At 38.9% G+C, this 15,456-nt stretch overlaps 1 protein-coding gene across 1 annotated transcript; it reads right to left on the reverse strand.

Moving 5' to 3' along the window:
* Nucleotides 1-243: 243 nt before the first annotated feature.
* On the reverse strand, nt 244-15,370 carry cfap69 (cilia and flagella associated protein 69). The gene is made up of 24 exons (XM_028035344.1): nt 14,711-15,370; nt 14,234-14,293; nt 14,098-14,163; nt 13,884-13,993; nt 13,740-13,816; nt 12,523-12,621; nt 12,171-12,323; nt 11,156-11,333; nt 10,815-10,938; nt 10,693-10,741; nt 10,492-10,601; nt 10,055-10,271; nt 9,282-9,407; nt 9,093-9,208; nt 8,249-8,367; nt 7,384-7,658; nt 7,160-7,297; nt 6,489-6,565; nt 5,661-5,858; nt 4,836-4,922; nt 4,677-4,754; nt 2,620-3,962; nt 1,677-1,735; nt 244-802 (listed from the first exon to the last, which is right to left on the reverse strand). Exons 1-22 carry the CDS (start codon nt 14,798-14,800, stop codon nt 3,873-3,875), a joined length of 2,637 nt encoding a protein of 878 aa, XP_027891145.1. The 5' UTR covers nt 14,801-15,370; the 3' UTR covers nt 244-802; nt 1,677-1,735; nt 2,620-3,872.
* Between the last annotated feature and the right edge of the window lie 86 nt (nt 15,371-15,456).

Raw genomic sequence — 15,456 nt, forward strand, 5'->3', positions numbered from 1 at the left:
TTTTTCTTCCTATTTTTTGTCATTACATTGCAAACCTCAATTTTCCATTAGCATGAAGTGAAAAAATGACTTTATTCAAAAAAATCTATAAATAGATATGATTCTTTAACCATAAAACAATCTAGTTATTTTTGGGGTTCTTCGTAATTTTTTAAGCAGAACTGAGGATAAAAATGCTCTTTGGGAGGTAGAAGTTGCTGATTCTGGAGCAATGATATTAAAAATGAAAGACAAGACAAACAGTACAGGAATCTATTTAATATAGGTGTCAAGTGTTTATCAATATGTGGCTGATAAAGTGAGACGACATTGTGCATAAAGTTATTTCTGCAGAGTTTTGATACAACAAATGACTAAAGAGGGAGAAATAGTGACAAACATTTGTGATAAATATAAATCAATTAATCCTTTTGTTGAACTACAAAAATAACAATTACTTCATGTAAAATCTTCTAATTTTCTAATGAAATTAATACTGCATTAAAGGAAAACCCCTGATCATGTCTTTTACTCACCGCCTCATCTCACCTGCAGACAAAGCTTCACATTTTCCTTTTCACAAACTTTAATTCTCCTTTTCCAAACACCTGAAACTCTTCAGAATCAAACACGAACCGTCTCCGACATCCCAAGACATTCAGTCACATTTCCAAAGAGCTCCTCAGTGACGTTTCTCACGACTCGCCGCCATCTGCCTGGCGCTGTACAGAGACACTCCCATCCCCAGGGTGGCCATCGTCATGGCGACAGGCTCCATGATGCTGCTGTACGGCTGGACCCGAACCTCGCCGGACATCTGCCTCTGCAGCAGGGACGGACAGGCAGGAGAAAAATATTTTCCATGTTTTCACACCAGAACTCAACATGAACAGAAACACGTGTTTGTGTTTTTATCAGATTTATCACCCAGCCGACCTGAGATGAGTCCCACAGCTCTATATGAAATATTAATGCACAAACTTTCCATCCAGTCATCTTCAGTCCAACGTGTCCATTAAAGATTCATTCCTTCAGGACTCAGCGGACTGGTTCAGGTCTCACATCCGCAGATTCAGTACTGCTTTCACTGATTGCTACCAGTAAATGTGACGCACATTTCCACTATTATCCAGAACGACCAGTTATGTTTGTCCACATAACTAGTTTTTATGTTGATTGTTGGCTGGAGGGTTGATTGAGTAGTCAGGGTTTTGGTCAGTAGTTTGATTAACTTAGTTTGCTAGTCAGATGGTTGATCAATCACTTGGTTGGTAAGTTGGTTAGCTTGGCTTAGGATTAGTTTGATTTGGTTGGATGTTTGTTTAGGTTGTCAGCTTTGCTTGGGGATAACTTGAGTTGATTGTTGTTAGTTGGGTTAGCAGTCAGGTTAATGGTCAGTAGTTTGGTTAATTAAGTTGGTCGGTTATTAGTTGATTCGTAGGGTTGGTTAAGTGGTTGGCTAGTCATATGGCTGATCAGTTGGTTATCTTGGCTTAGGTTTGAGCAGGACGCTCGGCCATTTGGCTGGTTTGATTGGTTACTTGGTTGGTGAGTCGGCTGGCTGATGGTCGGTAGGTTTGTTTTTCAGTTGGTTTCTTGAGTGAATTAAAGTCTTTAGACTATGTGCACCTTTCAGAGACTATTTAAAGGAACAGCAACGTAATGTTTAAATGGCCTCGTCTCTACCGAACTCTCACCTGGAGGAGTCGGAAGTATCCTGGAGTCAGCCTTCCCAATCTGAACATCACTCCTGCCGCTGGAGATTAAAAAACCAGAACTGAGCGTCAATCAGTTTCACTGCAACTTGAAAGTTTCCATCAGGAAAAATCTGGTGAAATCTTTGCTTCTGGAGGTTTGAATGAATCAATTCACAACAACTTGGTTTTGGTTTTGGATGATTTCTAATATTACTCTGTACTTCAAAACCAGAAAAATAAACATTATTCAATTAATTATTGTGATTTTGCTTCAATCCTTCAATATTTAATGGACAAAACAAACATTACGTTAATAGTTAATAAAGATTAGAATAAACTAAATCACATGGACAATCCCATTCTTGGACAAAGGAAACATTTATTATTATTAACAATAATAATCAGCATCATAAATAGGCCTGTCACAATAAATCAATAGATTCCATGATAAATTAAAACAAGATCAATAATTTCTATTTTTCTTTTTAATTTTCTACCAATAACTGGTGATAAATCTTCTGTCTGGTGTTTTAGTCTCAACTGAACCTTTTTAAGGACAGTTTTGTTTACAGAGACTTCATAACTCATTTTATTTGTTGTTTCTGTTGTTTTACTAAATTATTTATTTAAAATGTTTTCCAGTTTCAGTATTAAATGTTCATTACAACTTAAAGTCTGTTGAACTTTGAGAATGTGTTCTTGTATTATTATGCTATTACATTACTGGAAAATGGTATCAAAACAACAATATTATCATTTATCTCAATAACTTCTGGGATAATTTATCTTCCAGAAAAATGTGTTATCATGACAGGCCTAATCGTAACCATTCCAAGGATCTAAAAACATGTTTATAGTTGCTGTTTGTCCCACAGTTAGCTCCGGAGTCATTCTACAGCATCAGCAGTCAATCCTTCTTTAGGTAAAACAAAATGTTTCTCACAGTTTTCAGGACTAAGTTGATCCTCTGGAGGTCCAGAAGCAGCAGCAGCAGCGATCCGCTTCACGGCCGGCTGAGCTGACGAGGCTCCTGCATGTCCCGGATCTTTTGTCTGAAGCTTCGTAAAACGCTCCGTCCGTCATGGATGATTCGGCCGTCCAGACGGTAATGATGGGAGCAGCGAGAGAAAAGTGGCTCTGTGCAGCTTGCTGCACGCTTGAAGGAACATTTGTGCTAATGCACTGCAGTGACTTATGTAACCTGAAAACACTGAGCATGAAACACTGGAAAAATCTCCCAATTTAGGGCAAAAAACTTCTTTAAGCTTTACTTTAATGAGAAGCTGCTGCTGGACAAGTTCAGATTTTATTTTTGTTTTGAATTATTCTGGGGTTCCATAAGGCCTCTGCTTTCATTACATGGTAAAAATTCATAACACAGTTCTTACTGTAGGTTATTGTTGACAACAGATCTAAAGACAAGACTTTAATGTAAAAAACATTATTATAAAGGGCTAAATAAATTTCAGAACAAGCTAAAAGCACACTTGGTTGAGTCTTTTTTGAGAGTTGGACTAAACCTTCAGCTTAACGTCCTCAACAATGACAGAAACTGGGAGTAAATTCACTCAGCAGTTTAATCCGTTTGCTTTCTGCACTGGATTCACAAAGCATTAAATACATGAAGATATAAAAGCACCAGAAAAACAAACAATCCAGTTCCCAACAAGATCAAGACTGCTAGAGTTAAATAACGTTCAGGAAAAGGGTTTTTAAATCAGTATTTTTAAATGCACAATTCAAATTCTTCATTAATTGATTTAATTAACTGTAAAATGTCATTCAGATGAATTTTCATGCACTTCATCCTCCACCTGATTTGATTATAAATGTTTTTTGCAAACTTCCAGACATCAATGAAGGAAAAGATTGATTCAACCTTCGTTAACATAAATTAGCCTTGCAGACTTGTGTTTATCACAGAAGTATCTTGGTGAAGCCTCCATGTGTTCGACCAGACTATAAGGAAGTGACTGTGCAGACTGAGTGACATCACGTCTGTATTTTCTGCTCATTGTCTTACAGAAGCAGCCACACACAGAAAATGCAAGCGGTTTATTGCAGAAAATGTTATTCTCTTGGTTTTGATCCTCAGAGAACTGCAGGAGCATTTAGAGCTGCTGGAGAATAAGAGTCTGGCGTTGAACCAGGAGTCTTGGTACCGTCAGTTCTGGGCTCTTCTTCAGTCCGTTTGGCTCAGATTACGGTTCTGGCGAGCGACACGTCGACCCCTGCAGGACCCGGCTCACCGGTTTTCTTCACTGCCAGGATGTGGGTGATGAAATGCTGAAACACAAGCAGCATTGCAGGTGATAAGAAATCAGACCTAATACTCACAGATCCACATGTAAAAGTGACCAAATAAAAGGTCATTAGATTCTGCAGAAATGTCCTTTTGACCCGACAGACATCGCGTTTCAAAACCGTGGAGTCATGGGGATGAAATGTTCATTAGTTAACGCACAAATCCTTATCGTTTCCATGGCGATCCCGTCTTAGCACGGCTCTATAGCTTTAGTTAAAGAGGTTACGTTCTGCAGCATTCCAGGAATACTCCGATACTTTCCAGTGACATCCCAAGAACGTTTATAAAACTTTGTGGTACTACTTCAGGTACCTACTGGAGATGAGTCACTTGTAATATTGGGGAGTTTTGGGGAATCTGTTTGTATTGGGAGGCGGCTGATGACATGCTGCTTTCCTGAAACTTACCACCAACTTCCCCAGACAGTAAAAGTTGCTTTCTTGGAACTTTCAAGCAACATCTCCAAACTATAAAAGTTGCCTTCCTTGAAATTCCAGCAGCATTCCCAGACTGAAAAACTGAATTTCCTGGAACTTACCCAGAACTCTGCAGAACCTTTCCAGGAAAACAGCCAGAAGGTTCCAGGAAAGTTCCAGGAAAGCACCTTTTATAGGTTATGGAGGTTTGTCTTATGCCATCTTGTTGAGTGTTTAGTTTGACAGAAACCAGAGGAAAACAGAGTGTTGGTGTGAGACCTTCTGACGTCGATCATCAACAGCTTCTTTAGGCCTCAGTTTGGACTTCAGGTGTTTTTTCCTCTGAGCTTTTTCCTCCTGCAGTTAAACCACGAGACGAAGGAAACGGTTAATTATCGTTGAGCCTGACAGTAATTTCAGCTGTTAATTGGAAAAAACCTTCAGGATGTTGTAATTTGAAGTTCTGGCGACCAATTTCTCCCAGGATTTGGCAGCGAGTTCCTGCTGCGTCCGATGGGATTTCATCTGAAATTTAAAAAAAACTCATCTGAGTTCATGAAAATAAAGACAGAACATTAATATTCCCATAAACCTCTCTACACGCTCCAGAAAGCTTTCCAGATTATAACTGATTATTTTCGTCCAACTAATGAAATATTTCTCTCTTTGCACACTTTAAACTTTAATGACTTAATGGAGCTCAGAACAGCATTGGCTATGCAGTAAACCATGAATAAACTCCTCTAAAGGTGTAGTTCAAAAGTTAAACTATGACAGACGTATTTGAAAAACAAAAGGTCAGAATGATGGTAAATTGTACCTGAGTTGGAAACATTCAGGTGTGGAATAATTGTTGTGAAGAGTTAAAACAGTTTGTAACTCTTTAATAAAAACAATTGCAGAAATCTTTTGCTAAATATCATTATTTTTGATTGTTTCCTTTTATGAGTTTGTCTACAGTCTCAGCTGAAATTCCTTTATAAGTTTTAGAAAAACATGGAAAGCTTCAGCTGCTTCCATTTTGACGCTGCTTTATAACAAAGTGAAGGTTTAATAAACTGAACTTTCTTCAAACGATGCCTTGACAGGAATTTAAATATTGTTTATCAATTTCTGTATTGCTTTGCCTTATTTTTTCTTTTTTGATTTGTGTATGGAACGGTGAACATGTCTGAAAATAAAATGGACTGTAGATCAAGACGCTCATGACAGGCAGCGCGTTGAAGGCCGTTTCTGCGGGATGTGACGTGAACTCTTCAGCACCTCTGTGTAGACGCGCATTTCCTCCTGGATCTCCTGCTGCTTCTGCTCCTCCAGGACGCGGCTCTGCTCCACCATGACGCTCTGCGCCGCTTCCGTCAACGTCTTAGAAATGGAGTGCAGCGCTTTTTCGTCAGAGGTGATCGGCTTCACGCCGTCCAGACTCAGTTCCCTCCTGATCTCGTTCCAAACCTCGCAGACCTGCAGAGAAACTCAAAACTTTCTCACCGAGGAAACGATTCAACTGGAGACGCTCTGAACATTTTCCTGATTTCGGGTTTCACAGAAACAGTTTCATGATTCAAGGCTTTAAGCAGAAAAAAAACTTTTATTTGTTACATTTTCATCATCTGTACGTGAGTTTGGATGAGGGCAGGCTTTGTAACGGCTAAAAAAGCTCAAAGATGACTTCTTTTAGTCTGATTCTGTTTTTCTTTCAGTCGTTTCAGGGTTAGGGGTTAGGGTAACCCTAACCCTATTCCTACCCTATATAAAAATAAAGTAACTTACAAGTAACTTTTCAGCAAGAAATACAAGCTTGTTTTAAGTAATAAAGAAAATGCTTTATGTATACATAAACTGGGAGATTATTTCACTTATAGAAAGGGAAAAATATCTTGTTGAAAGTGAAATAATCTGCCAGTTTTGATCAATTTTAAGGATTTTTTTTACTCAAAACAAGCTCCTATATTTGCTGAATAGTTACTTGTAGGTTAGTTTTGTGTTATTTCAAGTGTAGTAAGATATCTGCAGTAGAAAGTCGACACAAATACTTGGTAAAACTGTGCGTGTTTGCAGTGTGAAACCCTTTAATTTGAAAACTGTTGTCACCTTGAAGTCCAGGTATCTCTTGACGATGCCCAGAGTCACATGATCTCCCACCGACAGACCAGGAAGATCCTGGAAACCTGAAACCCAAACATGGAGCCCAAATACTAATACACATATTAACAAAAAGTAGGAACAAAAAAAAATTAACGCTCCATTGTAGAAAATCAAATTATTCTGCATTTTAAAAGCTAAAAACAAAAATTAAATGTCTGCTTCTTCATACAAAAATCAGCAGAAAACAGTTTTTTGCAGTAGATATTGTGGGAAAATGAAGAAAGCTCACTGCTTCTTGCTGTTTTCGTTGCTATAGACAGATTTTTTTCTGGACAGAGGGATGAATTTTTACCAAATACCAAGTTGAATTTTTCTCCCAGAATTCAGTTTGGTAAGTTTGTCTGAAGGTTGTACATAACTCTGTCATAAACTTAAAGGAGTCTTTATGTTATCATGAAGGGTCATTTGGTAAATAATGACACTTTTAATGCAAAGTTGCACTAAAAGTTTAACTTTTATTTTTTGTGGAACTTTGCATTAAAAGTGTAATTATTTACTGAATGTCGCTTCGTGTCAACATGAACATTTATAAAGATCCTTTATGTTTAGAACATGTCAGTTTCTCCCCTTCAGACAGAGTTACCTTCATTTTTCTGTTTTGCTCGTTTCTCTCTCACCCAGGTTGGACAGCAGGAGGTAAATCTTCCCTCGCAGGCTCTCCATGGTTTCCAGGACGGCTGCGGACGGCGCGTTGGCCGGAAACGTCAGGTTGCAGATCTCGTCCTGGAAACGGGTCAGAAGTGGCTTCTCCGGATCTTTAGGGCAAAAACAAAACATCCAACCTGACAGATAATCTTAGAGATGAATCTGGTTCTCCCAGATGGATTAGTTTCAGCCTGACCAACAATTCCTCCGTTTTTGTCCCGCAGGACGCCCAGCTCCTCCTCTTCCTCCCTCCAGAGCTGCAGCAGGACTCCGGGGGCCGTGAGGCCGTCGGCGTCCCTCCAGCCCAGGACCAGCGGCCGGGTGTTGGGGTTGTTGCACAGGTCCAGCAGGATGGAGAGGATGATGCTGTGCACACACCTGGGGCTGGAGCGGAGCAAATCCATCAGCAGGCCGGCGCCGTCCTTCCACAGAAACTCGTTTTCTGTGATGCAGCAGCCGATGATGCAGGACCTGGAGGGACGGGCGGAAACTCTGCCTGACAACAGGGTCCAGAACAAACTTTTCACAGGCAGCAACACATCTAAACACATTCAGTTGGTTTTCAGAACAAGAATGTTGAATTTAATTAACCTAACTACATAACAAACCTGGTGGTGGCAGTGTCATGCTGTGGGAGTTTTGGTCCAGATTCTATCGCAAATATCTTAGTATACTAGAAATGAGATAAAACTAACATACATGTAAGTTTTGAGCAAGATGTAAGAGATTGTTCTAGTCAACAATTCCTGAATATTGACAAAAAAGTTCAGAACTTTTTATTGATGAAGAAGTTCTAGTTCCACTTGCAGATTATTTCTAATAAAACAGTTTTCTCATATTATTTGGAGAATATTCTCCAAACCCTCTGCAGCTGAATGTCTGTTTTTCAGACTGTATGTATATTTTTTTAAATAAACAGAAGAATTTCCTTATTTTTAAATAAAAAAAGCCAATTGGTTTTCTTGGGGAAACTGGGCTTGGTTAACCCCTTCATGCCCAGTGCGGGTGGATGTAAACGTCCAGAATCGTTTCCTGTATTGACGCGGTTCTGTTGGACTCACCACACGCAGTCGATGGTGGAGATCAGCAGCTTGTTGTATCCCAAACCGCTGTAGAAGTTCTTCGCACCTTTCTTCAGGAAATGTACGACCATTTCCACTCCCTCGGACCCAAACAGCTCCTGGAAGACAACAAAACCTCCAGTTTTAAACATATTGAACTCTCTCTGCTATAGGAGCTGAAATCATCAGGCAGCAGGGGATAAACGACGGCAGCTGCTCGTTTTGAAACTACACTACGATGTGTAAGCAACAGTTGGACCTACATTTATGGCGTTGCTAGTTTTTTAGATTTTATTTTTACAACATATTTTACTTTTCATTTCCTTTCATTGTTTTTTTTCAGTTGTTCAAAGGGAATATTCCCTCTTAAAATTAGATATGCGTAGTACACAAAATTGGACTTTACATTGATTGTATATAATTCAACTGCTTATTTTTTAAGTTTCTTTTAAATAAACGTTATCTACTGGCTTTAATTTCCTTCCTTAGGTTATTCCATAGGTTTACGCCACACCTTCATTAATAATAACTTTATTTATGAAGCTTTTTAAGCAAAGTGCTGGACAAGAAGATAAAAAACTGAAGTAAAACATTTTAAAAACGGATTTAAAAAAGCAGTAATAGGTAGAACACTAAAAGGTTTTAACTCAGCTTTAAAAACCTTCACACCTTGTAATGAGCATCTGTTTATCTTGTTCTTTTTTAGATTAAATTCCCATCTTTAATTTTATGATCCTTTTCTTTCTTTGAGCTGTTTGTGTTTATCATAGCACCTATATTAGCTTTTCTTCATGTTTTCTCTGTCTTTGCGTTATGAGTGTAATCTTTTGAAGGAGCGTTTTGCCTTTCTGTGCAGGTCGGTCTCACACAGCGCTGACAGGATCAGCTGGATGTTCGACATCATCTCTATGGTTACCACATCGCCCTCGTCACAATCGGCTTCCAGCTGGATTATAATCCCTGGGAAGGAGACACGTCTCACTGCTCTGGCCGTTCACGGCGGCCATTTTGGTGCGGCTGAAGCGGGTGTTACCCAGAAGCTGGTGGATGGCTCCCTGGTCGCTGAGGTCCTGGTTGACGGACTGCTCCCCCAGAGACGTGACGGCGCGCAGGACTCTGATGCAGCGCTGCATCTGCTGCTTCCACCTGTCTCTGGCATCTGAAGCCAAGAGCAGAACAAAAAACTTTCAATCTGACGGTAAAAGTGATCTGCTTCCATTTCCAGGGCCAGATTTATAAGGAACAGTTTCAGTGCCCAATCCACGACTGAAAAAATATTTTGCTAATGCAAAAATATAAAATGCTACCAAGTGTTTTTGTTTAGTTTCTAGTGCAAACATCTCAGCACATTTGAAATAAGACAAAAATGACTTAAAAGAAGCTTTTCAGCAAAATGTGGATCTTATTTTAAGTAAACAATTTCTTAATATTAATAAAAAGTTCTAGTTCCAAAACATTTTTCATGTTATAAATGAAATATAACATTATCAATGGACCAAGTGCTTTTTCATCATTAGTAATTATTGACTTAAAAAAGCTCATATTTCTTGCTGAAAAGTTATTTGTAAGTTAGTTTTGTTTTATTTCAAGTGCACTAAGAACTAAATAAAAGAAGATAATATTTTGTGTTTCTGCAGTGTTAATAGTCGCCCTAAACAGAACTGGGTATAAACTGATGATGGAAGGTTTCATGTGTCCCTTGGCTCCACGTTTCCAAAACACAGATACTAAAACATCAGAATTTTCAATCAGGTGAGGATTCATAAAAATCATGGCGCTGGGCTCCTGCCGTAACGCGCTGCGTACCGCAGCACCAGTCGAGCAGCAGCAGCAGCTGCGTGTTCCCCTGGCAGCTCATGTAGTCTTGCAGCATGACCGGCGCGATGCTGACCAGCGTCTCCAGCGCCTGCAGCTGCAGTTCCTCCTGCTGGCTGAGGATGGCGCGCTGAGGCGAAGGCGGCTGCTTCTCAGGCGGATTTACAAACCGCAGCAGGCTCACCATGACCAGCTCCTCTCTGAAAAGCTGATGGAAAACAGAAAATTCAGACTCAATTTCCCAGAATCAACATGTTTAGGGGGAGTATGGAAAGCTATTTTAACATAAAATCTATTTCCTCTCACCATCTGTAAAAACATTACAGATATCTAAATACTGGTTTTGTCTACACACAACTACATTCTGAATATCCTGAATGCGGTGAAGCTGATTTTATGCTAAAACAGCCTGCCGTAGAGTGACTGACCTGGACAGCACCAACGTTTCTGGACAACAAAATCAGCAGATTCAGCAGCAGCTTCTTCATCTTCAGGTCTTCTTTGCTGTGGGTGAGTTTCTGCGCTGAAGAGATCTCCACTTGAAACAAAAATACATTCTTCTCAAAAATCACATTTAATGACTTTGTAAGACAAAACTAACTGCAGCCAGTGAGGAGAAAGTGTCTCACGTTCTGGAAGTGTGATGTAGCCCAGCAGCTGTTTGGCAAATAAACTCTCCTGCAGATCAGAAAGAGGTTTTCAGCAGGATGCAGGTCTACAGAAGTGATTTATTTAAACCGGTCGTACTCACCACGAGCGGACAGTTTGGATTTTCTGCAATGAGAGATGTGAACACCAGCAGGTAGTTCCTGAGCTGGAGGTCGAAGCCCTGGGATGTGAGCGCCAGGACGGATGAAAACGCTTCCTTCAGAGACCTGGAACGCACGGACCAAGACACGCTACGGCAGGCCGTTTGAACATGAAATCAGTTCATCTGGAATGGTCATTCAAAATATCTGCTTTTATGTTCTGATTAGTAGATTTTGACGAAATATGGGACGACTTCATGTAAGTGTGCTGAAGTGTGATTTAATGCTAAAGTGGCCTGCCGTAGAGACGCTGTTTCACGGTGTGAGAGCATGCGACGCCTACACCACGCAGTCGAGGCTGCAGAGCTGAGCCACGGCGTCGTCCCGGCCGCTGCTGTCCAGCAGCGTCCAGAGGATCTCCGAGGAGCTGGACAGGACCCGGCCCGGCAGGTCGCCTCCGTTCATGTGCAGACACACGATCTGCGCTGCTCCTGCGTCCAGCATCGACCTGCAGTTCAGGTCTGCAAAACGGTCAGAAAAACTGATGAAGAGTCGGGCGTCTCTCCCATGGAGAATCACAGTTTATAGTCCAGAATCGACTCAAAATGCTCAAAAAACTAATTTAGTCAGCTTGATTTGTTTGTAATATAGTTTGAATAAATCTTTGATATATTTTTTTATTTAACAAAAATCCAGGCTAACCTAATAAAATTAATTTAAATTACAGAATTTCACGCACAAATGTATTTTTGTTTAAATATAAACTGAAGAAACTTGATACAGTATTGAACCTGACAGAATAGTTTAAATATATTGCTTACATTCTTTTTCTCTTGGCAGTAGATTATTGATATATTGCAATAATCAATATATCAATTAATTGCATAATAAAGTAAAACAAGCTCAATAATTTGCATAAAGTCTCCAGTGTGGCGTTTTGGTGTCAACTATTTTGAAGGACAATTTTGTTTACAGAGACTTTATTATTCATTTTATTTGTTGTTTCTGTTGTTTTGTTTATTTATTAGTTTTTTTTAAAATCTTCCAGTTTCAGTGTTAAAAGTTCATTAGAATTTAAAGTTTATTGATCTTTGGCAATAAGTTCTTGCATTATTATGACATTACCATTATACTACTCTAAAATGGTCTCAAAACAACGTTATCGTTTATCGCAATAACGTCGGGGACAATTTATTGTGCAGAAGAATTTATCATGGTGACAGGCTGCGCTGTGAATCCCTAAACCGTTTGAATGAAAACGTTGGTTTCTGAATTAAAACTTGTTTCTGAGCGGATTAGACGCGGAGAGATTTGCGTCTGTTTCTTCCGCCCTGCATGCAGAGCGCAGTGTTCGTCACCAGAGGAGCTGCAGAGGAGCTGCAGGGTTTCCATCAGCTGCAGCTTGATGAACGGCTGGTTCTGCAGCGCGGCAACGGACTCAACCAGCAACTTGGGAAGGTCGCTGCGCTCCACCAGCTGCAGCCGGTAGACCGGAGAGATGGTCTGGCTATCTGAGCAGAACAACAAGACAACGCAGGGAAAATGATCAACATTAGGCACGAAGCTCCTTCCTGCCTCAGGTAACAGCTGCATCAAAAAGTATTGCAAATTTTTTGCCCAGGTCCCTCTTGAAAATGAGATCTAGATCTCAACGGGTTTACCTGGTTAAATAAAGGAATATAAAAAATAATATATAGACGTTGGATTTACCTTCAGGCAGAATCTTGAACGCCTCAGAGCTGAAAAACGACTGGACCATTTCCACGACGTGCTCCTGAATGTCAGGATTCGGGATCTTCATCAGACGACCTGCAGACAGACGCAGGAGACGCTGCTGCTCCTCATCATCACGGCACCGACCGGAGAGACGCTGACACGGCAAAAACTCAACAGCAGAGATTTCAGAGCAAATCTCTTATTACACTCAAAATAAGACAAAACTAACTTATACGTAACTTTTTAGCAACATACATGAGCTTATTTTAATCAATAATCTCTTAATATTGGTGAAAAAGTTCTAATTGCATTGGCAGATTATTTTACAAAAACAGTAAAAGAAAACAGTTAACTGGAAACAAGAAACATATCTTGTTTTCAGTTAAATAATCTGCCAATACAACTGGAAGTTATGTTTTTATAACTATTAAGGAGTTATTTACTTAAAATATGCTCACATTTACTGCTAAATAATTACTTGTAGGTTAGTTTTGTCATATTTTAAGAATACTAAAGTATTTGCACTACTACACCAAAAATACTTGATCATATTTTGTGTTTTTTCAGTGTATCTATTTGTTATGTGTCAATCCATAATATAAAAACTAGTATTTTTCATATTTATAGTTTTAATTAATTTGTAGCCCTTTCTAATAACATTTTTATTTTTTTTAATCAAACTTGACAAATATTTTTTTATCTGTTAATTTTTATTTCATTTATTTTACTTTCTGATTGCTTTAATTAATATATTTATGTATTTATAAATGAAATATATTTTTATGTATTAATGAATAAATTATATTTGAGTAAATTTTTGAATTAATATATTTGAATTAATTTAAATTTAATTTTCAGTAATTTTGGTTTAATTATTTTTTTTCCACTGGTATTTTGATCATTTGAGCTCCAACTGTTTCAGGCCGGAAAGCCTCCTCACCATCACCCTAATCTTTAGCTCCCTGCAGAGATTCAGAGTCAGAACTCGGGCCACAACTTTAACATTTGAGTTAGTAAAACTAAAAAATGACTACCTCCAGTATATTTTATCCCAGTAATGCGTAGCGATGTGGATCTATAACATTAATGCTCTTTTATAGCTTTTTGATTAATTTTAAATGTGGAGAAGTGGCGGTTTATCTCTCGCATAACTAGGAAATGAGTAAAAACCAGAAAAACGTGTAAATCTGTTGAAACAGCGGCGTACGAACCCAAGCAGGAGAGGAAGTTTATGGCGTCCTGAGCGTAGATCAGGTCATCGGACACTTTCTCCTTCAGGAAGGGAATCCTGAGCAGAAAACAGAGACGCTGCTGAAGCAGAAACTGATAAACATTCACATTTCTGAGTTTCCTACCTGCTGATTTTAAGAACTTCGCACAGAAAGGATGCATATTTGGGACGCTCGATCACTTTCTCAGCACAGATGTCAATTATCTGGGCTATATCTGCAAGCTCCCTTAAATGCTGAACATACTTTAAGAAGATTTAACGTGCAGGAAAGAAAAATAAAATGTTAACTTTCCATCACGACACAAGAGGAAAGCATGATAATCCAGGAAGGAGGATACGAAGCCGAACTTGTTCCTCTTCAGGATCTTCCTCAGGACAAACAGGTGCCTCCCTGTCAGGTTGCTCTGCAGGACAAAATTGATGATTAGATGCAGAAACACAACTTCACTGAAAGAAAAGCGACATTTTACTGACCGTCAGAGGATTCTGAAGAAGATAAAGAATCTTCATGAGGTCCAGACTTTTAGGAGAGGCCTGTGGAAAAATCAGCAGGGAAACTTTGATCTGAAACATCCCACTGGTTTAAAACTACCAAAGTGTGTTGACTAGTAGGAATTATGTGGTTGATTCAAACAATACTAAATAATAATACTCAACCTTTTTGGAAAGTAAGCTTTATTTTCTTGTTATAAACAAAATAATAGAAGTCATCATCACAATCTAATTGATTTCAAACAATTGGAAAATTTTCACATTTTATATTTTATAAATTTGTTCTCAAACACCACAATTACTACTATGGTCTTAATAGTTAATTATTTTTACAAAAATTCTTCAGGGTTTTAAATATTATTTATCTTCCATACAGTTGTTTTTTGTTTTGTTTTGTTTTGAACTGTATACCATGATACGAGTCTTTCTTTGTGACAATATAAAATGAAGATACTTTACCTCCTGGACGTTTTTAATCTTAAACGATGCACTCAGATTTATCCCGGGAATTTCCGTATTCTCCCGGCTCGCAGTTTGTCCCAAATCCATCCCGGGACAGAGGAGGAGCTACCGGAGCTACCGGAGCTGCCGCTTATTGCTACAAAACAGTCGGTTACCCGAAACTTTGCTGAAAAACTCTTTTGGTTCACCTTTAAAACGCCGTGTATGGCGGCTAGGAAACTATTTTCTAACTGAAACAAAACCGTAACGTAACATTTGGTTGTTTCTGACAGTAAATATCCGGTAAAAATAGTCAAAACTTTTCGGTTCTAATGGTCCACGAAGTAGGCAATGCACAGTGTTGGTTGCTATGGTTACTTTGTTAAAAAGCGACTGAAAGCTGCTGGAGGGATGGTGCGTTCAATTTGGCTTAAAAGGTCGAAATTCTTGGATTAAACTCTGGTAAAATCATCATAATAAAACATAATAAAGACGAAATAAAAACTGGAGAGCCAGAATTTCATCCACTATCTGGATATTGGTATTCTGTAAAGCTTCGGAATCTAAGAAATTGTACTAATAAGTCATTGTTCCCTCACCTAAAGTTTTATATCTCGTTAATTTAATTTTACATAGGCCTACAGAATCATAATCTCTTATATATAAATATTTTGAATGTTAGAATTTATGAAAATGTTCTAGAAATAAATTGTGAATGGATTGTACAGGTATCCGGTTTAGCTTTTCGTTGTTTTCACATTTAT

Source organism: Xiphophorus couchianus, chromosome 13 (genome assembly GCF_001444195.1).
Source record: "Xiphophorus couchianus chromosome 13, X_couchianus-1.0, whole genome shotgun sequence".
NCBI classification, from domain to species: domain Eukaryota; kingdom Metazoa; phylum Chordata; class Actinopteri; order Cyprinodontiformes; family Poeciliidae; genus Xiphophorus; species Xiphophorus couchianus.

Bases quoted from the DNA above. Each gene is read 5' to 3' on its own strand.
- cfap69 (XM_028035344.1), bottom strand. From the start codon at position 14,800: ATGGATTTGGGACAAACTGCGAGCCGGGAGAATACGGAAATTCCCGGG. The intron at 8,368-9,092 runs GCAAAACGCTCC...GTTGTCTTCCAG, and splicing joins AGACCGACCTGCACAGAAAG to GAGCTGTTTGGGTCCGAGGG. The intron at 7,298-7,383 runs GTCAGGCTGAAA...TTTGCCCTAAAG, and splicing joins CAAAAACGGAGGAATTGTTG to ATCCGGAGAAGCCACTTCTG.